Source organism: Heptranchias perlo, chromosome 30 (genome assembly GCF_035084215.1).
Source record: "Heptranchias perlo isolate sHepPer1 chromosome 30, sHepPer1.hap1, whole genome shotgun sequence".
Taxonomy (NCBI): domain Eukaryota; kingdom Metazoa; phylum Chordata; class Chondrichthyes; order Hexanchiformes; family Hexanchidae; genus Heptranchias; species Heptranchias perlo.
The window spans coordinates 232,817-256,593 of record NC_090354.1 but is presented as its reverse complement, the minus strand read 5'-3'; the positions used below and the strand labels follow the sequence as shown (position 1 = coordinate 256,593).

The 23,777-nt window shown below is 51.7% G+C and overlaps 1 protein-coding gene across 3 annotated transcripts in view; it reads left to right on the top strand.

The window, feature by feature from the left end:
- Positions 1 to 23,777, top strand: part of psmc3ip (PSMC3 interacting protein) — a 36,238-nt gene that overhangs the window by 2,270 nt on the left and 10,191 nt on the right. For 2 of the 3 annotated variants that reach the window (XM_067969292.1, XM_067969293.1), the window contains exons 2-5: positions 4,403 to 4,460; positions 12,773 to 12,876; positions 18,594 to 18,683; positions 20,697 to 20,808. In XM_067969292.1, the coding sequence (XP_067825393.1) occupies positions 4,436 to 4,460; positions 12,773 to 12,876; positions 18,594 to 18,683; positions 20,697 to 20,808 (331 nt within the window). In that variant the 5' untranslated portion in view covers positions 4,403 to 4,435. The other variant, XM_067969294.1, reaches the window with a different exon arrangement.

The window sequence follows — 23,777 nt, the reverse complement described above, 5'->3', positions numbered from 1 at the left end:
TGCTCCCTCCCTCCCTCCCCGCTCGCTCCCTCCCTCCTCCCCGCTCGCTCCCTCCCTCCCCTCCCCGCTCGCTCCCTCCCTCCCTCCCCGCTCGCTCCCTCCCTCCCTCCCCGCTCGCTCCCTCCCTCCCTCCCCGCTCGCTCCCTCCCTCCCTCCCCGCTCGCTCCCTCCCTCCCTCCCCGCTCGCTCCCTCCCTCCCTCCCCCGCTCGCTCCCTCCCTCCCCGCTCGCTCCCTCCCTCCCTCCCCGCTCGCTCCCTCCCTCCCTCCCCGCTCGCTCCCTCCCTCCCTCCCCGCTCGCTCCCTCCCTCCCTCCCTCCCCGCTCGCTCCCTCCCTCCCTCCCTCCCCGCTCGCTCCCTCCCTCCCTCCCTCCCCGCTCGCTCCCTCCCTCCCTCCCTCCCCGCTCGCTCCCTCCCTCCCTCCCCGCTCGCTCCCTCCCTCCCTCCCCGCTCGCTCCCTCCCTCCCTCCCCGCTCGCTCCCTCCCTCCCTCCCCGCTCGCTCCCTTCCCTCCCTCCCCGCTCGCTCCCTCCCTCCCTCCCCGCTCGCTCCCTCCCTCCCTCCCCGCTCGCTCCCTCCCTCCCTCCCCGCTCGCTCCCTCCCTCCCTCCCCGCTCGCTCCCTCCCTCCCTCCCCGCTCGCTCCCTCCCTCCCTCCCCGCTCGCTCCCTCCCTCCCTCCCCGCTCGCTCCTCCCTCCCTCCCCGCTCGCTCCTCCCTCCCTCCCTCCCCGCTCGCTCCCTCCCTCCCTCCCCGCTCGCTCCCTCCCTCCCTCCCGCTCGCTCCCTCCCTCCCTCCCCGCTCGCTTCCCTCCCTCCCTCCCTCCCCGCTCGCTCCCTCCCTCCCTCCCCGCTCGCTCCCTCCCTCCCTCCCCGCTCGCTCCCTCCCTCCCTCCCCGCTCGCTCCCTCCCTCCCTCCCCGCTCGCTCCCTCCCTCCCTCCCCGCTCGCTCCCTCCCTCCCTCCCCGCTCGCTCCCTCCCTCCCTCCCCGCTCGCTCCCTCCCTCCCTCCCCGCTCGCTCCCTCCCTCCCTCCCCGCTCGCTCCCTCCCTCCCTCCCCGCTCGCTCCCTCCTCCCTCCCCGCTCGCTCCCTCCCTCCCTCCCCGCTCGCTCCCTCCCTCCCTCCCCGCTCGCTCCCTCCCTCCCTCCCCGCTCGCTCCCTCCCTCCCTCCCCGCTCGCTCCCTCCCTCCCTCCCCGCTCGCTCCCTCCCTCCCTCCCCGCTCGCTCCCTCCCTCCCTCCCCGCTCGCTCCCTCCCTCCCTCCCCGCTCGCTCCCTCCCTCCCTCCCGCTCGCTCCCTCCCTCCCTCCCCGCTCGCTCCCTCCCTCCCTCCCCGCTCGCTCCCTCCCTCCCTCCCGCTCGCTCCCTCCCTCCCTCCCCGCTCGCTCCCTCCCTCCCTCCCCGCTCGCTCCTCCCTCCTCCCGCTCGCTCCCTCCCTCCCTCCCCGCTCGCTCCCTCCCTCCCTCCCCGCTCGCTCCCTCCCTCCCTCCCCGCTCGCTCCCTCCCTCCCTCCCCGCTCGCTCCCTCCCTCCTCCCCGCTCGCTCCTCCCTCCCTCCCGCTCGCTCCTCTCCCCGCTCGCCCTCCCTCCCTCCCGCTCGCTCTCCCTCCCTCCCTCCCTCCCTCCCTCCCGCTCGCTCCCTCCCTCCCTCCCTCCCTCCCGCTCGCTCCCTCCTCCCTCCCTCCCTCCCCGCTCGCTCCCTCCTCCCTCCTCCCCGCTCGCTCCCTCCTCCTCCCTCCGCTCGCTCCTCCCTCCCTCCCTCCCCGCTCGCTCCCTCCCTCCCTCCCTCCCCGCTCGCTCCCTCCCTCCCTCCCTCCCCGCTCGCTCCCTCCCTCCCTCCCTCCCTCCCCGCTCGCTCCCTCCCTCCCTCCCCGCTCGCTCCCTCCCTCCTCCCCGCTCGCTCCCTCCCGCTCGCTCCTCCCTCCCTCCCGCTCGCTCGCTCTTTCCCTCCCTCCCCGCTCGCTCGCTCTTTCCCTCCCTCCCCGCTCTTTCCCTCCCTCCCTCCCCGCTCTTTCCCTCCCCCCCTCCCTCCCTCCCCGCTCTTTCCCTCCCTCCCTCCCTCCCTCCCCGCTCTTTCCCTCCCTCCCTCCCTCCCTCCCCGCTCTTTCCCTCCCTCCCTCCCTCCCTCCCGCTCTTTCCCTCCCTCCCTCCCCGCTCGCTCCCTCCCTCTCTCCCCGCTCGCTCCCTCCCTCCCTCCCCGCTCGCTCCCTCCCTCCCTCCCCGCTCGCTCCCTCCCTCCCTCCCCGCTCGCTCCCTCCCTCCCTCCCCGCTCGCTCCCTCCCTCCCTCCCCGCTCGCTCCCTCCCTCCCTCCCGCTCGCTCCCTCCCTCCCTCCCCGCTCGCTCCCTCCCTCCCTCCCCGCTCGCTCCCTCCCTCCCTCCCCGCTCGCTCCCTCCCTCCCTCCCCGCTCGCTCCCTCCCTCCCTCCCCGCTCGCTCCCTCCCTCCCTCCCGCTCGCTCCCTCCCTCCCTCCCCGCTCGCTCCCTCCCTCCCTCCCCGCTCGCTCCCTCCCTCCCTCCCCGCTCGCTCCCTCCCTCCCTCCCCGCTCGCTCCCTCCCTCCCTCCCCGCTCGCTCCCTCCCTCCCTCCCCGCTCGCTCCCTCCCTCCCTCCCTCCCCGCTCGCTCCCTCCCTCCCTCCCCGCTCGCTCCCTCCCTCCCTCCCCGCTCGCTCCCTCCCTCCCTCCCCGCTCGCTCCCTCCCTCCCTCCCCGCTCGCTCCCTCCCTCCCTCCCCGCTCGCTCCCTCCCTCCCTCCCCCGCTCGCTCCCTCCCTCCCTCCCCGCTCGCTCCCTCCCTCCCTCCCCGCTCGCTCCCTCCCTCCCTCCCCGCTCGCTCCCTCCCTCCCTCCCCGCTCGCTCCCTCCCTCCCTCCCCGCTCGCTCCCTCCTCCCTCCCTCCCCGCTCGCTCCCTCCCTCCCTCCCCGCTCGCTCCCTCCCTCCCTCCCCGCTCGCTCCCTCCCTCCCTCCCCGCTCGCTCCCTCCCTCCCTCCCCGCTCGCTCCCTCCCTCCCTCCCGCTCGCTCCCTCCCTCCCTCCCCGCTCGCTCCCTCCCTCCCTCCCCGCTCGCTCCCTCCCTCCCTCCCCGCTCGCTCCCTCCCTCCCTCCCCGCTCGCTCCCTCCCTCCCTCCCTCCCCGCTCGCTCCCTCCCTCCCTCCCTCCCCGCTCGCTCCCTCCCTCCCTCCCCGCTCGCTCGCTCCCTCCCTCCCTCCCCGCTCGCTTGCTCCCTCCCTCCCTCCCCGCTCGCTCTTTCCCTCCCTCCCCGCTCGCTCTTTCCCTCCCTCCCCGCTCTTTCCCTCCCTCCCTCCCCGCTCTTTCCCTCCCTCCCTCCCCGCTCTTTCCCTCCCTCCCTCCCTCCCCGCTCTTTCCCTCCCCCCCTCCCTCCCTCCCCGCTCTTTCCCTCCCTCCCTCCCTCCCTCCCCGCTCTTTCCCTCCCTCCCTCCCTCCCCGCTCTTTCCCTCCTCCCTCCCCGCTCTTTCCCTCCCCGCTCTTTCCCTCCCTCCCTCCCCGCTCTTTCCCTCCCTCCCTCCCCGCTCTTTCCCTCCCTCCCTCCCCGCTCTTTCCCTCCCTCCCTCCCCGCTCTTTCCCTCCCTCCCTCCCCGCTCTTTCCCTCCCTCCCTCCCCGCTCTTTCCCTCCCTCCCTCCCCGCTCTTTCCCTCCCTCCCTCCCCGCTCTTTCCCTCCCTCCCTCCCCGCTCTTTCCCTCCCTCCCTCCCCGCTCTTTCCCTCCCTCCCTCCCCGCTCTTTCCCTCCCTCCCTCCCCGCTCTTTCCCTCCCTCCCTCCCCGCTCTTTCCCTCCCTCCCTCCCCGCTCTTTCCCTCCCTCCCTCCCCGCTCTTTCCCTCCCTCCCTCCCCGCTCTTTCCCTCCCTCCCTCCCCGCTCTTTCCCTCCCTCCCTCCCCGCTCTCTCCCTCCCTCCCTCCCCGCTCTTTCCCTCCCTCCCTCCCCGCTCTTTCTTTCTCTCCCTCCCTCACCCCCCCTCCACCCCTCCCTCCCCCCCCTCCCCCCCTCCCCCCCCCCCTCCCTCCCCCCCTCCCCCCCCCTCCCCCCCCCCCCCTCCCCCCCCCTCCCTCCCTCCCTCCCTCCCCGCTCTTTCTTTCTCTCCCTCCCTCCCCGCTCTTTCTTTCTCTCCCTCCCTCCCCGCTCTTTCCCTCCCTCCCCCCCTCCCTCCCCCCCTCCCCCCCTCCCTCCCTCCCTCCCTCCCTCCCTCCCTCCCTCCCTCCCTCCCTCCCTCCCCGCTCTTTCCCTCCCTCCCCGCTCTTTCCCTCCCTCCCCGCTCTTTCCCTCCCTCCCCGCTCTTTCCCTCCCTCCCCGCTCTTTCCCTCCCTCCCCGCTCTTTCCCTCCCTCCCCGCTCTTTCCCTCCCTCCCCGCTCTTTCCTTCCCCGCGTTAATGATTATTTTTTTGTGACTCTGTGTTCACAGTTTCCGGTCGAGGGGGATTGAGCAGTGCCGATTATGAGTAAATCGAAGGAATCTCCCGGTGACTATTTAATGCGTGACTATTGTCAGAAGCTTATTCCAATTGTCAATGACTTGTTCTTGTCATTAACTGATCTGGTGCAAAAGGTTTTCTGTGCAGACCCAGTGTTCGCTAATCCTGCTCATCAACGCTGCCAAAGGAATGAGGTGCTAAATCCGGGCAGAGTATTGGTTTATAGGAGCAGGAGAGGAATGTGGGAATTGGCGCGTGCTTTTGATTAGGAATTCTTTCAGGCTCTTTGATGACTGTCACTAGTGCACATGAAAATCTGCAAATGTCAGTAGTTTAGCAAAGACCTTTGACAACTCTTGTAAGTTGCACAATTTGATTTTAAACCAGCCTTTACCCTGTGACGTTGAATTTTATTCTCTGGGAAATAGAGCCTGCATTATTGTCTCAGGATTAAACAGCATTCTTATTTTGATGTTTGATTTAAAATAAAGCTGAGGAAAAATTCTTAAGTTTGGTCTGTTGGGCAGTTACTTTCTTATTCAGAAAGAGCCCCATGACAAAACCTGTCTTGCTTACGTTTCCATGAAAGGAGGCATCAGAAAATCAAATGGTGTTGCTGGTCTCAAGTTTCTTAGACTCTGTGTCATTAAACTATAGGAGATAGATTTCTACAGCAGCCATTGCAGACAGGCATTTAAACAGACTCTATACCTTGTTTGTGTAATTTCAGTGTATTTGATTCAAATGTAAGTAAACACTGTAATAGTTTTAGTCTTGCGCAAAGTTGAATCTGCAGCCTTATTTCAAAATGGAGGTAACTGTTAGCCCTAGAATAGTGAAACTTATACTCCGTGCTTGAGGGGATTGTGGAAAGAGAAACTGGTAGATAAGAACATAAGAAATTGGAGCAGGAGTAGGCCAATCGGCCCCTCGAGCCTGCTCCGCCATTCAATAAGATCGTGGCTGATCTGATCCCAACCACAAATCTAAAGAACACAAAAAGTAGGGGCAGGACCCGGCCACACAGCCCCTGGGCCCTCTCCGCCACCCACAGGGCATTGACCGATCCGAACTCAGCTTCATGTCCAATTTCCTGCCCGCTCCCCATAACCCCTAATTCCCTTTACTTCTAGAAAACTGTCTATTTCTGTTTTAAATTTATTTAATGATGTAGCTTCCACAGTTTCCTGGGGCAGCAAATTCCACAGACCTACCACCCTCTGAGTGAAGAAGTTTCTCCTCATCTCAGTTTTGAAAGAGCAGCCCCTTATTCTAAGATTATGCCCCCTAGTTCTAGTTTCACCCATCTTTGGGAACATCCTTACTGCATCCACCCGATCAAGCCCCTTCACTATCTTATATGTTTCAATAAGATCGCCTCTCATTCTTCTGAACTCCAATGAGTAGAGTCCCAATCTACTCAACTTCTCCTCATACGTCCGCCCCCTCATCCCCGGGATTAACCGAGTTGAACCTTCTTTGTACTGCCTCGAGAGCAAGTATGTTTTTTCTTAAGTATGGACACCAAAACTGTATGCAGTATTCCAGGTGCGGTCTCACCAATACCTTATATAACTGCAGCAATACCTCCCTGTTTTTATATTCTATCCCCCTAGCAATAAAAGCCAACATTCCGTTGGCTTTCTTGATCACCTGCTGCACCTGCATACCAACTTTTTGATTTTCTTGCACTAGGACCCCCAGATCCCTTTGTACTGCAGTACTTTCCAGTCTCTCGCCATTAAGAAAATAACTTGCTCTCTGATTTTTCCTGCCAAAGTGCATAACCTCACATTTTCCAATATTATATTGCATCTGCCAAATCTCCGCCCACTCACCCAGCCTGTCTATATCCCTCTGCAGGTTTTTTATGTCCTCCTCACTCTCTACTTTCCCTCCCATCTTTGTATCATCTGCAAATTTTGATATGTTGCACTCGGTCCCCTCCTCCAAATCGTTAATATAGATTGTAAAGAGTTGGGGACCCAGCACCGACCCCTGTGGAACACCACTGGTTACTGGTTGCCAGTCCGAAAATGAACCATTTATCCCAACTCTCTGCTTCCTGTTCGATAACCAATCCTCCACCCATGCCAGAATATTACCCCCAATCCCGTGATTTTTTATCTTAAGTAATAATCTTTTATGTGGCACCTTGTCGAATGCCTTCTGGAAGTCTAAATACACTATGTCCACTGGTTCCCCTCTATCCACCCTGTACGTTATATCCTCAAAGAACTCAAGCAAATTTGTCAGACATGACTTCCCCTTCATAAAGTCATGCTGACTTTGTCCTATTAAATTATGCTTATCTAAATGTTCCGTTACTGTCTCCTTAATAATAGACTCCAAAATTTTACCCACCACAGATGTTAAGCTAACTGGCCTATAATTTCCAGCCTTCTGCCTACTACCCTTTTTAAATAACGGTGTTACATTAGCAGTTTTCCAATCTGCCGGGACCTCTCCTGAGTCCAGGGAATTTTGGAAAACTATCACCAAAGCATCCACAATCCCTACTGCCACTTCCCTCAAGACCCTAGGATGGAAGCCATCAGGTCCAGGGGATTTATCCGCTTTGAGTCCCATTATTTTACTGAGTACCATCTCCTGAGTGATTTTAATCGTATTTAGCTCGTCACCCCGTAGAGTCCCCTGTTTGTCCAGTGTTGGGATATTCTTAGTGTCCTCTACTGTAAAGACTGAAACAAAATATTTGTTCAGCATTTTTGCCATCTCCATGTTTCCCACCATTAATTTCCCGGTCTCATCTAAGGGACCTACGTTTGCCTTAGCCACCCTTTTTCTTTTTATATAACTATAGAAACTCTTGCTATCTGTTTTTATATTTTTTGCTAATTTCTTTTCATAATCTAACTTCCCTTTCTTAATCAATCCTTTAGTTACTTTTTGCTGTCTTTTGAAGAATTCCCAATCTTCTATCCTCCCACTAAGTTTGGCTACCTTATATGTCCTTGTTTTTAGTCGGATACTATCCTTGATTTCTTTACTTAGCCACGGATGGCTGTCATTTCTTTTACACCCTTTTTTCCTCAGTGGAATATATTTATTTTGAAAGTTGTAAAATAACTCCCTAAATGAACACCACTGCTCATGTACCGTCTTACCCTTTAATCTATTTTCCCAGTCCACTTTAATCAATTCCGCTCTCATACCATCATAGTCTCCTTTATTCAAGCTCAGTACGCTTGTTTGAGAATCAACCTTCTCACCCTCTAATTGGATATGGAATTCAACCATGTTGTGGTCGCTCGTTCCAAGGGGATCCTTAACTAGGACATTATTAATTAATCCTGACTCATTACACAGGACCAGGTCCAAGGTTGCCTGCCCCCTAGTAGGATCAGTTACATACTGCTCAAGAAATCCATCCCTGATGCACTCAATGAACTCGTCCTCAAGGCTGCTCTGCCCAATTTGATTTGTCCAGTTAATATGATAATTAAAATCCCCCATAATTATAGCTGTTCCCTTATTACATGCCCCGACTATTTCCTGATTAATACTTCTTCCAGCAGAGTTGCAACTATTAGGAGGCCTATATACTACGCCCACTAATGTTTTTTTCCCCTTATTATTCCTTATCTCCACCCAAACTGTTTCATTATCTTGATGCTTTGTCCCAATATCATTTATCTGTATTACAGTGATTCCTTCCTTTATTAACATAGCCACCCCACCTCCCCTTCCTTCCTGCCTGTCCTTCCTGATTGTTAAATACCCTGGCATATTTAATTCCCAGTCGTTGTCACCCTGCAGCCATGTTTCTGTAATGGCCACAAGATCATACCCATACGTAGTTATTTGTGCCGTTAACTCGTCCATTTTGTTACGAATGCTACGTGCATTCAGATAAAGAACTTTCAAATCTGTTTTGTGACGCTTAGTTCCTGCTTTTTCCTTTTTTAACACTTTACCTATTACTCCATACCTTCTGTCCCTTCCTGTTACGCTTTCCTCTCTCTCCCTGCTCAGGTTCCCAACCCCCTGCCACGTTAGTTTAAACCCTCCCCAACAGCACTAGCAAACACTCCTCCTAGGACAGCGGTCCCGGCCCTGCCCAGGTGCAGACCGTCCGGTTTGTACTGGTCCCACCTCCCCCAGAACCATTTCCAGTGTCCCAGGAATTTGAATCCCTCCCCCTTGCACCATTCCTCTAGCCACGTATTCATTTGAAATATCCTCCTATTTCTACTCTGACTAGCACGTGGCACTGGCAGCAATCCTGAGATTACTACCTTTGAGGTCCTATTTTTTAATTTACCTCCTAACTCCTTATATTCTGCTTTTAGGACCTCATCCCCTTTTTTACCTATATCGTTGGTGCCTATGTGCACCACGACAGCTGGCTGTTCGCCCTCCCCCTCCAAAATGTTCTGTAGCCGCTCCGAGACGTCCTTGATCCTTGCACCAGGGAGGCAACACACCATCCTGGAGTCTCGGTTGCGGCCGCAGAAACGCCTGTCTATTCCCCTTACAATTGAGTCCCCTATCACTATAGCTCTGCCACTCTTTTTCCTCCCAGCCTGTGCAGCAGAGCTACCCGTGGTGCCAGGAAGTTGGCTGCTGCTGCCTTCCCCTGATAAGTCATCCCCCACAACAGCATCCAAAGTGGCATATCTGTTTGAGAGGGGGATGGCCACAGGGGACCCCTGCACTACCTGCCTGCACCTCTTACTCTTCCTGGTGGTCACCCATTCACTTCCTGCCTGTATACCCTTTACCTGCGTTGTGACCAACTCGCTAAACGTGCTATCCACGAGTTTCTCTGCATCGCGGATGCTCCACAGTGAGTCCACCCGCAGCTCCAGCTCCGAGATACGATCGGTCAGTAGCTGCAGGTGGACACACTTCCCGCACACATGGTCGGCAGGGACACTGGTAGTGTCCATGACTTCCCACATCTTGCAGGAGGAGCATATCACGGGTGCGAGGTCTGCTGCCATGACTTGCCTTAGCTGAGTTACCCCTTTTAAATTACGTTGAAATTAGAAAATGTTAACTATACTAGGGACCTAGGTTGACTAAAAAAAACCACTATCTGCTATAAAACCTGCAGATCTTCCCTTTCTTATTACTTTACTTACAGTAAAATGGTAGAAATACTCACCTGAACCTACTCACCAATCAGCTGCCTCCCCTGTCCCGCGTCACTTTCTGACTGGTGACGTCACCCCGAACTGCCGCTGGTCTCAGAGTCTCGCTCTCAGAGTAAGCTCTGGTCTCGCTCTCTCCGCGCTGTTTTTATCCCCGCTCTGGTCTCGCTCTCTCCGCACTGTTTTTATCCCCGCTCTGGTCTCGCTCTCTCCCGCCGCTCACCGACTGAACTATCGCTCTCTCCGCGCTGTTTTTATCCCCGCTCTGGTCTCGCTCTCTCCGCACTGTTTTTATCCCCGCTCTGGTCTCGCTCTCTCCCGCCGTTCACCGACTGGACTCTCGCTCTCTCCGCGCTGTTTATATCCCCGCTCTGGTCTCGATCTCTCCTGCCGCTCACCGACTGAACTCTCGCTCTCTCCGCGCTGTTTATATCCCCGCTGTGGTCTCGCTCTCTCCCGCCGCTCACCGACTGGACTCTCGCTCTCTCCGCGCTGTTTATATCCCCGCTCTGGTCTCGCTCTCTCCCGCCGCTCACCGACTGGACTCTCGCTCTCTCCGCGCTGTTTATATCCCCGCTCTGGTCTCGCTCTCTCCCGCCGCTCACCGACTGCTAAACGTAGATTGTACCAGATGTCTACTGATAAACGATAGCAATATCAGCCTGGGCCTGCGGCAGGTGGTGAGAGAACCAACATGAGGCGAAAAACCTACTTTTCCTCGTCCTCACCAATCGACCTGTCGCAGATGCACCTGTCCATGACAGTATTGGTAGGAGTGACCACCGCACAGTCCTCGTGGAGACAAAGTCCCGTCTTCGTGCTGAGGACACCGTTCAATGTGTTGTGTGGCACTATCACCGTGCTAAATGGGATAGATTCAGAACAGATCCAGCAGCTCAAAACTGGGCATCCATGAGGTGCTGTGGGCCATCAGCAGCAGCAGAATTGTATTCCAGCACAATCTGTAACCTCATGGCCCGGCATATTCCTCACTCTACCATTACCAACAAGCCAAGGAATCAACTCTAGTTCAATGAGGAGTGTAGAAGAGCCTGCCAGGAGCAGCACCAGGCGTACCTAAAAATGAGGTGCCAACCTGGTGAAGCTACAACACAGGACTACATGCATGCTAAACAGCGGAAGCAACATGCTATAGACAGAGCTAAGCGATTCCACAACCAACAGATCGGATCAAAGCTCTGCAGTCCTGCCACATCCAGTCGTGAATGGTGGTGGACAATTAAACAACTAACTGGAGGAGGCGGCTCTGTAAACATCCCCATCCTCAATGATGGCGGAGTCCAGCACATGAGTGCAAAAGACAAGGCTGAAGCATTTGCAACCATCTTCAGCCAGAAGTGCCGAGTGGTTGATCCATCTTGGCCTCCTCCCGATATCCCCACCATCACAGAAGCCAGTCTTCAGCCAATTCGATTCACTCCACGTGATATCAAGAAACGGCTGAGTGCACTGGATACAGCAAAGGCTATGGGCCCCGACAACATCCCAGCTGTAGTGCTGAAGGCTTGTGCTCCAGGACTAGCTGCGTCTCTATCCAGACTGTTCCAGTACAGCTATAACGCTGGCATCTATCCGACAATGTGGAAAATTGCCCAGGTATGTCCGGTCCAAAAAAGGAGCACAAACCCAATCCAGCCAATTACCGCCCCATCAGTCTACTCTCAATCATCAGCAAAGTGCTGGAAAGTGTCGTCAACAGCGCTATGAAGCGGCACTTACTCACCAATAACCTGCTCACTGATGCTCAGTTTGGGTTCCGCCAGGACCACTTGGCTCCGGACCTCATTACAGCCTTGGTCCAAACATGGACAAAAGAGCTGAATTCCAGAGGTGAGGCGAGAGTGACTGTCCTTGACATCAAGGCAGCATTTGACCGAGTGTGGCACCAAGGAGCCCTAGTAAAATTGAAGTAATTGGGAATCAGGGAAAACTCTCCAGTGGCTGGAGTCATACCTAGCACAAAGGAAGATGGTAGTGGTTGTTGGAGGCCAATCATCTCAGCCCCAGGACATTGCTGCAGGAGTTCCTCAGGGCAGTGTCCTGGGCCCAACCATCTTCAGCTGCTTCATCAATGACCTTCCCTCTGTCATAAGGTCAGAAATGGGGATGTTCACTGATGATTGCACAGTGTTCAGTTCCATTCGCAACCCCTCAGATAATGAAGCAGTCCGTGCCCGCATGCAGCAAGACCTGGACAACATCCAGGCTTGGGCTCATAAGTGGCAAGTAACATTCGTGCCAGGCAATGACCATCTCCAACAAGAGAGAGTTTAACCAGTTCCCCTTGACATTCAACGGCATTACCATCGCCAAATCCCCCACCATCAACATCCTGGGGGTCACCATTGACCATAAAGTTTACTGGACCAGCCATATAAATACTGTGGCTACAAGAGCAGGTCAGAGGCTGGGTGTTCTACGGCGAGTGACTCACCTCCTGACTCCCCAAAGCCTTTCCACCATCTACAAGGCACAAGTCAGGAGTGTGATGGAATACTCTCCACTTGCCTGGATGAGTGCAGCTCCAACAACACTCAAGAAGCTCGACACCATCCAGGACAAAGCAGCCCGCTTGATTGGCACCCCATCCATCACCCTAAACATTCACTCCCTTCACCACCGGTGCATTGTGGCTGCAGTGTGTACCATCCACAGGATGCACTGCAGCAACTCACCAAGGCTTCTTTGCTTTGACACCACCTCCCAACCAGCGACCTCTACCACCTAGAAGGACAAGGGCAGCAGGCACATGGGAACAACACCACCTGCATGTTCCCCTCCAAGTCACACACCATCCCGACTTGGAAATATATCGCCGTTCCTTCATCGTCGCTGGGTCAAAATCCTGGAACTCCCTTCCTAACAGCACTGTGGGAGAACCTTCACCACACGGACTGCAGCAGTTCAAGAAGGCGGCTCACCACCACCTTCTCAAGGGCAGTTAGGGATGGGCTATAAATTCCGGCCTCGCCAGCGACGCCCACACCCCATGAACGAATTTTAAAAATATATAATCACTGAGTTACTGAATGATCGGGAGTTGATACTGACAAATGTTAATGTGGTTTATAATGAGCCCAGCACAAGCTGCTCACTGCTGACCCTGTGATGGTTCAACAGTGATTCTGGATTGAGTGAGTTTAGTGTGATTGCAAGGAATGGATTCATGTTTAAATACCAGGAAATTATAACATTTTAATTGACAAATCTTTGCTTTTTTAGCTGCTGCTGTTGTTATTTTGAAGTATTTGAATGACCAAAATCGGCCCTACAGTGCACAGGATATTTTTGGGAACCTGCAACGAGAACATGGTTTCGGGAAGACAGTAAGATTGTTCGGTGATGCTTGCTGTTTCAGTGTGTTGATTGAAACGATGTATCTATGTGAGACTTGAGAATTTCTGAAGAATAGAACTCTTCCAGCCTGTTCAATCTTTCCTGATAAGGATATCCCCTCAGTTCTGGTATCATCCTTGTGAATCCTTTTTGCACCTTCTCCAACGCCTCTATATCCTTTTTATAATATGGAGACCAGAACTGTGCACAAAACTCCGTGTGGTCTAACCAAGGTTCGTTACAAGTCTAACAATTATCCTATAAATATACCCCAGCAACTTATTCGCTCCAGCTATTGCTTCACAGCATTGGTCATGAACCTTTAGAGATCGATGTACTGGAACACCCAGATCTCTCTCTTCCTCCACTGGCTTTAGTACTTTTTCCTGAATGTTGTGGTGTACGTTCAGCATTTGCCCTGCCCACATGCATAACACTGCACTTTTCTAAGTTAAACATCATTTGCCAGTTATGAACCCAATCCCTCAATGCATCTAAATCTGCCTGTAGTAGTCTAGCATCGTCCACAGTCCTGACTCTCGTACAGATCTTGGTAACATCTACAAACTTGTAGATTGTTCCCCCAACACCTACTTCTAGATCATTAATAATAGTAAACAGCAATGGTCCCAATACTGATCCCTGTGGGACATCACTGGTGACCAGTCTCCAAGCAGATCCAAATTCATTTACAACCACTTTCTGCCTGTGGGCTTCCAGCCAATTCTCGGTTCAGCGCTGCAGATTACCACTCATACCAGAGGCTTCGATCTTGTAGATAAACTTCTTATGCTGTACCTTATCAAAAGCTTTTTAGAAGTCTAGGTAGACAATGGGCTACCCTCATCCAGTACTTTGTCTTTTTTGAAGAAGTCAATCAAAATAGTAGGACAGGACCTCCTTTTTTGAAGCCATTTTGGGTGTCCCTAATATGTCCCTCTCTATCTAAGCAGTCATATATTGTATCCTTAATGATTCCCTCAAGAGTCTTCCCTATTACTGAGGTCAAACTAATGGGCCTATAAGTTACCTGGGTCTGTCTTATCTCCTTTTTTTAAAGATTGGAACCACATTAGCGTTCTTCTAGTCTAAGGGAACAGTTCTCAACTCCAGTGAGCTATTAAAGATACGGGCAAGGGGCTCGCACAGCAGCTGTCCCATCTGCCTGAGGACCCTTGGGTGGATATCTTCCGAACCAGACACCCTATCTATTTTAAGGTTCCTAATTCTATCTAAAACAATATATTCATCTATTTTAACATTTTTATTGTTAAGAACATGATTGAATTCTGACATTTGGGCATCATCTTCAAGAGTGAAGACCGATGCAAGGTATTCATTTGGTATCTCTGGCGTACCCAGTGAGTCCTTTGTAACCTGTCCTTGAACATCCTTCAATGGCCCAATGCAGTCTTTAACAGTTCTGACTCTTCACATCAGCACTAGATTACCCCCACTAATACCAGAGGAACATAGGAACAGGACTAGGCCATTTAGCCCCTTGAGCCTGTTCTGCATTCAATGAGATCATGGCTGATCTGTGACCTAACTCCATACCCCTTAGATTTTTGTTAACCAAAGGTATTATCAATCTCGGATTTAAAATTAAGAATTGAGCTAGCATCAACTGCCGTTTGCGGAAGAGAGTTCCAAACTTCTACCGCCTTTGCCTGTAGACGTGTTTCCTAACTTCACTCCTGAAAGTCCTGGCTTTAATTTTAAGGCTATGTCCCCTAGTCCTAGACTCCCCAACCAGCGGAAATAGTTTCCCTCTATTTACTCTATCAGTTCCCGATAATATCTTGAAAACTTTGATAAATTCACCCCTTAATCTTTTAAATTCCAGGGAATACAACCCTAGCTTGTGCAATCACTCCTCGTAATTTAACCCTTGGAGTCCAGGTGTCATTCCAGTAAAACATATGCTTCACTCCAGTAAAACATATGCTTCACTCCCTCTAAGAACTGAATACAGTATTCTAGGTGTGGTCTAACCAGGGCTTTGTATAGAGGTTTCAATCGTCTTAAGCAGTACCTTATCAAAAGCTTTTTGGAAGTCTAGGTAGACAATGTCGACTGGGCTGCCCTCATCCAATATCTTGCTGACTTCTTCAAAAAATACAATCAAATTAGTAAGTTAGGAAATGTGTCTTAGAATGTTCTAGATGATGTGTATTTAAGTTGAAACGCAAGAACTATGGCACAGTGGCTTTGATCCCATTCCCCCATGTCTGGGTTGAGTGGGACCTGACTGAAAGACGAGGCCGAGGGATGTGTATCTGTTACAATTTCGACCTGTTGCTTGTTTGGTGATAATTTGGCACAGAACTAACGGTCTCACTCAGCGGTACTTGATGGGGTAGTGTAGAAGGAACTTTGCTTTGAATTTCGCAACACATGAAGTGAGAGAATTAGAAAGCAGTTGCTGCTTTTTGAAATAAACTTTTTGGTTAGTCTGGATGTTGGTTACTTATAGCAGTTTCCTAAGAGGCTGCAGCCTCCTGATAGAGTAAATAAGGAGAAACTGTTTCCAGTGGCAGAAGGGTCAGTAGAACCATAGAAAAGATACAGCACAGAAGGGTGCCACTCGGCCCATCGTGTCCGTGTCGGCTCGAAGAACAACCAAGTGCCCATTCTAATCCCACCTTCTAGCACCCGGTCTGTAGCCCTGCAGCTTACAGCACTTTAGGTGCAGGTCCAGGTACTTTTTAAAAGAGTTGAGGGTCCCTGCCTCTACCACCATTTCGGGCAGTGAATTCCATACACCCACCACCCTCTGGGTAAAAAAGTTTTTCCTCATGTCCCCTCTAATCCTTCCGCCAATCAGCTTAAATCTATGTCCTCTAGTTCTTGAACTCTCCGCTAGGGGAAACAGGTACTTCCTGTCTATTCTATCTGGGCCCCTCATAATTTTGTACACCTCAATCAAGTCTCCCCTCAGCCTCCACTGCTCCAAGGAAAACAACCCCAGCCTATCCGATCTCTCCTCGTAGCTGCAATTTTCAAGCCCTGGCAACATTCTTGTAAATCTTCTCTGCACTCTCTCCAGAGCAATTACGTCCTTCCTGTAATGTGGTGACCAGAACTACGCACAATACTCCAGCTGTGGCCTTATCAGCGTTTTATACAGTTCCATCATTACATCCCTGCTTTTGTATTCTATACCTCGGCTAATAACGGAGAGCATTCCGTATGCCTTCTTCACAACCTTATCTACCTGTACTGCCACCTTCAGGGACCTCTGCACATGCACTCCAAGGTCTCTCACTTCCTCTACCCCTCAATATATTCCCGTTTACTGCGTATTCCCTTTTACTGTTTGCCCTCCCTAAGTGCATTACCTCACACTTCTCCGGGTTGAACTCCATTTGCCACTTTTCCACCCACTCCACCAACCCATTGATATCTTCTTGGAGTCTACAGCTATCCTCTTCACTATCAACTACACAGCCAATTTTTGTGTCATCTGCAAATTTGCCAATCATGCCCCCTACATTCAAGTCCAAATCATTAATATATACCACAAACAGCAAGGGGCCCAACACTGAGCCCCGTGGCACACCACTGGAAACAGATTTCCATTCGCAAAGACATCCATCAACTTTTACCCTTTGTTTCCTGTTACTGAGCCAATTTTGGATCCAGTTTGCTACATTTCCCTGTATCCCATGGGCTTTTACCTTTCTGACCAGTCTGCCATGTGGGACCTTGCCAAATGCCTTACTAAAATCCATATAGACAACATCCACTGCACTACCCTCATCAATCCTCCTTGTCACTTCCTCAAAGAATTTAATCAGACTTGTAAGGCATGACCTTCCCTGAACAAATCCATGCTGACTATCCCTGATTAAACCATGCCTTTCCAAGTGACAGTTTATCCTATCTCTCAGTATTGATTCTAATAGTTTGCCCACCACCGAGGTAAGACTGACCGGCCTATAATTGTTCGGCCTTTCCCTCGTACCCTTTTTAAACAATGGTACTACGTTTGCAGTCTTCCAGTCCTCCGGTACCTCCCCTGTATCTAGTGAGGATTGGAAAATGATCCTCAGAGCATCCGCTATTTCCTCCCTGGCTTCCTTCAATAGCCCAGGAAACAATCCATCCGGCCCTGGTGACTTATCAACTTTCAAGGATTCCAGTCCCTCTAGTACTTCCTCTCTCGTTATGTTTACCTTATCCAGTATTTCACACCTCTCCTCTTTAACTACTACGTCCGGATCGTCCCTTCCCTTTGTGAATACGGAGACAAAATATTAATTTAAAACCCTACCCACATCCTCTGCTTCTACACACAAGTTACCCTTATCATCCCTGATAGGTCCCACCTTTTCCTTAGCTATCCTCTTGTTCTTAATGTACTGATAAAACATCTTTGGGTTTTCTTTAATCTTACTAGCTAATATTTGTTCATGCCCTCTCTTTGCTTTCCTTATTTCCTTTTTTACGTCATCCCTGTACTTTCTGTACTCCTCTAGGCTTTCTGCACTATTTAGTTTTCTGTGACAGTAATAAGCTTTCTTTACCTTGCCGCATATACTTCTAGACAACCAGGGGGCTCTAAATTTGGCAGTGCCACCCTTTTTCTTTGAGGGGACGTGTCTGCATTGTATCCGTAGAATTTCACTTTCTAGTGCCTCCCACTGGCTTGCTACTGATTTCTCCTCAAGTAGTTGTGTCCAGTCCACTTCTGCCAAATCACCCTTAGTTCACCATTAGTAACCAGAGGACACAGATTTAAGGTGATCGGCAAAAGAGCCAGAGGCAACATGAGGAAACATTTTTATATGCAGCAAGTTGTAATGATCTGGAATGCACTGTATGAAAGGGTGGTGAAAGCAGATTCACTAGTGACTTTCAAAAGGGAATTGGATAAATACTTGAAGGGAAAAAATTTACAGGGCTATGGGAAAACAGCAGGGGAATGGGACTAATTGGATAGCTCTTTCAAAGAGCCAGCACAGGCAGGATAGGCCGAATGGCCGCTTTCGCACTTTAGGAAAGATATGAAGGCCTTAGAGAGGGTGGAGAAGAGATTTACTAGAATGATTCCAGGGATGAGAGACTTTAGTTACGTGGCTAGACTGGAGAAGCTGGGGTTGTTCTCCTTGGAACAGAGATGGTTGAGAGGAGATTTGATCGAGGTATTCAAAATCATGAAGGGTCTAGACAGAGTAAATAGAGAGAAATTATTCCCATTGGCGGAAGGGTCAAGAACCAGAGGACATAGATTTAAGGTGATTGGCAAAAGAACCAAAGGTGACATGAGGAAAATCTTTTTTACACAGCGAGTGGTTATGATCTGGAATGCACTGCCCGAGGGGGTGGTGGAGGCAGATTCAATCATGGTCTTCAAAAGGGAACTGGATAAATACTTGAAAGGAAAAAAATTGCAGGGCTACGGGGATAGGGCGGGGGAGCGGGACTAGCTGGATTGCTCTTGCATAGAGCCGACATGATTGGCTGAATGGCCTCCTTCTACGCTGTAACCTTTCTATGATTCTGTGCTGTACCTACTATGATACTATGCTGGTACTTTGGCTCATTTACATGTCCTGAAAGCTGCTCTCTGGGATGAAACCATTTGCTGATATGACTGAGGCACTGCAACATCCTTCAGCTGGATCCAAGGTTGTACACTGGGACAGTTCCTGCTAAATCTGTAGTTTCTTTCATCACAAAAAATAATCTTTTTTTGTTGCAGGCGGCAGTGAAAGCTCTCGAACAACTAGCACAAGATGGTAAAATAAAAGAAAAGGTGTATGGGAAACAGAAAATCTACTTCGCTGATCAGGTGAGCTCTTCCATGAGAATATACATTTCAGTGCAGTTGGTGATGGATGTCTGGGTGTTGAGTGTGGGGATATTTGGCTCGTGTGTGAGGGTCTGTGTTTGGGAGGGTATTTATACAAGATCTGATCGGTTGCCTCTAACTAGCATTTCTAAAGTACAGAACAGGGCAATAAGACACAAGATTAAAGGCACTGACCGCTACATCACCTATACACTATTTAGTGTTAATAGACCAGTTTGGTTAAATATGTGAACCCTTGAACCCAAATTGTATTTCAATTAAAATTCCTTTGCAAATGGAGCTTTTGCCAAACTGTACTCTGAAGCTAAGCTGTCAATATTGGAACAGACATGGTCTGATAAAATGGGGCTGTATAGTGTTCACTGATGATTTCAATGTTCGGCTGTATCAATGACTTCAGTTGTGAAACCGCCCATGCCAGCCTACAGCAAGACTGGGATAACATCCAGACTTCTGCTGACAACTGGCAGGTAGCATTTGTGCTACATAAGTGTCAGGTAATGAGCATCTTGAGCAAAAGAAAACCCAGCCACCTCCCATGACCTTCAGCACCACCATTATCGAGACCTCCACCATCAACATCCATGGGGTTACCATTGATCAGAAACATAACTGGGCCTCCATATCAACGCTTTGCCGGTAGAGCAGGGCAGATGCTGGGTACTCTGTGATGTGTGACTCGTCTTCTGACCCCTCAAAGCCTGGCCACATCTACAAGGCTAAAGTCAGTAACACTTGTCAGGATTGGTGTAACTGCAAAAACACTCATGAAGCTAAACACCATCCAAGACAGATCTATTTGCCTGGTCAGTGCCCCTCCAACTGGACTCGATATCCACCTCCTGCAGCAAAATACAGGAAAAGATCAGCTGGTCCATCAAGCCTGCCCCACACTCACGATGGCCGGAGCACCATGACCAGACACTTCCTCCCTTCCCCTCTTCCCCCCCCCCCGCAGCCGAGTAATCTCCTGGGAGAGGCAAAAAAAACTCAGGGCCAATAAGGGAAAAATATTGTGGAAAATTCCTCTCCGACCCCCCCCCCCCCCCCCCACCCTTGCCAGGTGATTGAAACCAGTCCAGGAGATCACATGGACCAAAGACACTTGCCTTCTAGATGATGCGAACTCTGCCCCAGTCAGGAACTTGCCCAGCTCCCTTTTGAAGGCAGAGAGTCAGCACCCATCACACCAACCAGCAATGTATTCCAGAGGCTCACTACTCTGGGAAAAGAAGAACTACCCAACATCCAGTCTATTCCTACTCTTCCATTGTTTAAACTCATGTCCTCTGGCCCTCCCCAATCTGATAAACTGGAATAATCTATTAATAGGGACGCTATCCAGTCCTTTAATTATTTTATAGACCTCTAGCCGGTCACCTCCAAGCCTATGCAACACTAAAGTAAATAGACCAAGGTCCTTGAGCCTATCTAAGTAGCTGAGGTTCTTTAAGCCAGGAATCATTCTTGTAGCTCTCCTCTGGACCGTTTCCAAAGCCGCTATATCACCCACCATGTGGGGGGACGAAAATTGGGCACAGTACTCCAGATGCGGTCTGACCAGTGACCTGTATAGTGTCAAAATGGCGTCCTTTGATTTATACTGAGTGTTTCTATTGATTCCACGTACACTGGGGCTGCGGTGTGTGGAAACTGCAGCAACTCACCAAGGTCACTTCAACAGCAACTCCCTCTCCTGTGACCTCTACCACTGAGAAGGACGAGCAGCAATGTCATGGGAACACCATCACCTTCAAGTTCCATGCTAAGTCACACACCATCCCAACTTGTACATGGGTCACGTCATTGCCAGTAGGTCAGTGTCCATTTTGGGAGCACTATCACAATAAGGTCTGTAGCAGTTCAAGGAGAAGGCCCAGCACCACCTCAGGGTGACTAGGGATGGGCAATAAATGGGGCCGTCAGTGTTGGCCACAACCCCACAACAAATTTCTTGCAGTTTCAGTGACTCTGATCTGATTTCCTCTCTAGAGCCAGTTTGCAGCTATTGGTGAAGCTGAGCTGAAGACACTGGACAGTCAGACCTGTGACCTGAGTGACAAGTTCCAGAATGTTCAACAGAGCTGCCGGCAAATGGAAGCAGGTTTGTTGGGAGGGTGGGAGTGTTTTGGGAGTTCAGTGGTGAGGGAAAGGAATGTGTTGAGCCAATAAAGCTTTGATGTTTATGCTTTCTGTTCTTTTCCTTTGCCCAAACGTGGACAGTACAAGAATGTGGAGTGATCCCTGGGTGCATGTTACACCAGTATATATATTCTAATTAATCAGTGGCTACACAGAGAACTAAATGATGCATTGAGTCAGACTCTGGCCTTTCAGATCTAGGACTGAATTCAGCCCTGAGGGGATAGAATTCTCCACTGCTGTAAGAAATGAGTTTTGTCAGTTTCTGTGGGTGCGAATGCACAAAACTACCAAAATTCAGCGCTACATTGCCTGCCTCACTTAGAGAGGCCATAAGAATGGCTAATTTGAGAAATAGAAAGGAACCATACGAAAGTGATAGACAGGAAATGACCATCTGCCCCACAGACATGATGCGTGAAGCATTGTGAAGCGACACACCCTGCATGTCAGCAACAACTTACATTTATTTTGCGCCTTTAACATAGTAAAACGTCCCAAGGCGCTTCACAGGAGCGATTATCAAACAAATTTTGACACCAAGCCACATAATGAGATAATAGGACAGGTGACCCAAAAGCTTGGTGAAAGAGGTAGGTTTTAAGGAACGTCTTAAAGGAGGTGAGAGAGTTGAAGAGGTTTAGGGAGGGAATTGCAGGGTTTAGGGCCTAGGCAGCTGAAGGCACGACCGCTATTGGTGGAGCGATTAAAATTAGGAACGAGCAAGAGGCCAGAATTGGGAGAGCACAGAGATCTCGGAGGATTGCAGGGCTGGAGAAGGTTACAGAGATAGGGAGGGGTGAGGCCATGGAGGGATTTGAAAACAAGGATGAGAATTTTTAAATTGAGGTGTTTCTGGACCAGGAGCCAATGTAGGTCAGTGAGCACAGGGGTGATGGGTGAACAGAACTTGGGTGTGAGTTAGGACATGGGCAGCAGAGTTTTGGATGAGCTCACGTTTATGGAGGATGGGAGATGGGAGGCCGGTCAGGAAAGCATTGGAGTCCAGAGGCAACACAGGCATGGATGAGGGTTTCAGCTGCAGATGAGCTGAAGCAGGGGCGGAGTCGGGCGATGTTACAGAGGTAGAAGTAGACAGTCTTGGTGATGGAGAGGCTATGGGGTTGGAAGCTCAGCTCAGGATCAAATAGGACGCCAAGGTTGCGAACAGTCTGGTTCAGCCTCAGACAGTGACTGGGGAGATGGATGGAGTTTGTGGCAGGGACCGAAGACAATGGCTTTGGTCTTCCCAGTATTTAGTTGGAGGAAATTTCTACTCATCCAGTAGTGGATGTCGGACAAGCAGTGTGACAAATCAGAGACAGTGGAGGGATCAGGAGAGATGGTGGTGAGGTAGAGCTGGATGTTGTCATTATACATGTGGAACCTGACTTCGTGTATTCGGATGATGTCGCTGAGGGGTAGCATGTAGATGAGAAATAGGAGGGGGCCAAGGATAGATCCTTGGGGGACTCCCAAAGGTAACAGTGCAGGAGTGGAAAGAGAAGCCATGGCAGGTGATTCTGTGGCTATGACTGGATAGATAGGAATGGAACCAGATGATGGCAGTCTCACCCAGCTGGAGAGGCTTTGGCGGGGATGGTGTGGTCAACCATGTCAAAAGCTGCAGACTGGTTGAGAAGGATGAGGAGGGATAGTTTGTCATGGTCATAGTCACATAGGCTGTCATTTGTGACTTTGATAAGGGCAGTTTCAGTGCTGTGGCAGGGGTAGGAACCTGATTGGAGAGATTCAAACATGGAGTTATGGGAAAGATGGGCACAGATTTGGGCGGCGGCGGCAACGACACATTCAAGGACTTCGGAGATGAAAGGGAGGTTGGTGATGGGGCAGTAGTTTGCAAGGACAGATGAGACATAAGTGGGATTTTTGAGGGGTAGGGGGTGATGACGGCAGATTTGAAGGGGAGGGGGAACAGTACCTGAGGAGAGGGAACCGTTAACAATGTCAGCTAACATGGGGGCCAGGAAGGGAAGTTGGGTGGTCAGCAGTTTGGTGGGAATAGGGTCGAGGGAGCAGGAGGTGGGTCTCGTGGTCAAGATGAGCTCGGAGAGGGCATGAGGGGAGATAGGAGAGAAACTAGAGAAAAATGAGAGTTCAGGGCTAGGATGGGGGGAACCTTTAGGGGAAGTTTGGCTCGGTGGGCTAGGGGAAGTGAGGGAAGCGGCAGAGGCAGCTGAACGGATTGTCTTAATCTTATTGACGAAGTCCATGAGCGCCTCGCGCTTGTTGGAGGTGAGGGTGGAGGAGGCAGGGGAGAGGGGTTTAAGGAGACGGTTTATAGTGGAGAAGAGAAGCCGGGGGGTTATCTTTTTGCATTCCAGGATGATCCTGGGATAGTGAGCAGTTTTGGCAGAGGTGAGCAGTACCTGATATGCTTTATGTGGTCCAGCCAGATCTGACGATGAATGGCTAGACCAGTTGTCTGCCATAAATTTTAAGTCTGCATCCCTTGAACTTAAGGGAGCGGAGATGAGGGCCATACCCGAGGGAACGACCAGAGTGAGAGAGAGTAATGGTTTTAATGAGGACAAGGGCATCAAAGGTGGAGGTGAAAGTGTGAAATGTCGCAGTGAATGGAGGGCCAAAGGCTAGACAGTTGGGAATTTGAAAGTGCTGTTGTAAGTTATATAACGCTTTTAACGTAGAAAAACGTCAAAAGGTACTTCACAGGAGTGTAATCGGACAAAAGTTAACACCGAGCAAGGGGAGATATAGGGACTGGTGAATCAAAGCTTGGTTAAGGATGGTCTTGAAGGAGGAGAGAGAGGTGGAGAGGTTTAGAGAGGGAAATCCAGAGCTTAGGGCCTAGACGGCTGAAGACACGGCCGCCAATGGTGGAACGAAGGGAGTGGGAGCTGTGTAAGGGGCCAGAGTTGGAGGAATGTAGAGATGGGGAGGGGGCGAGGC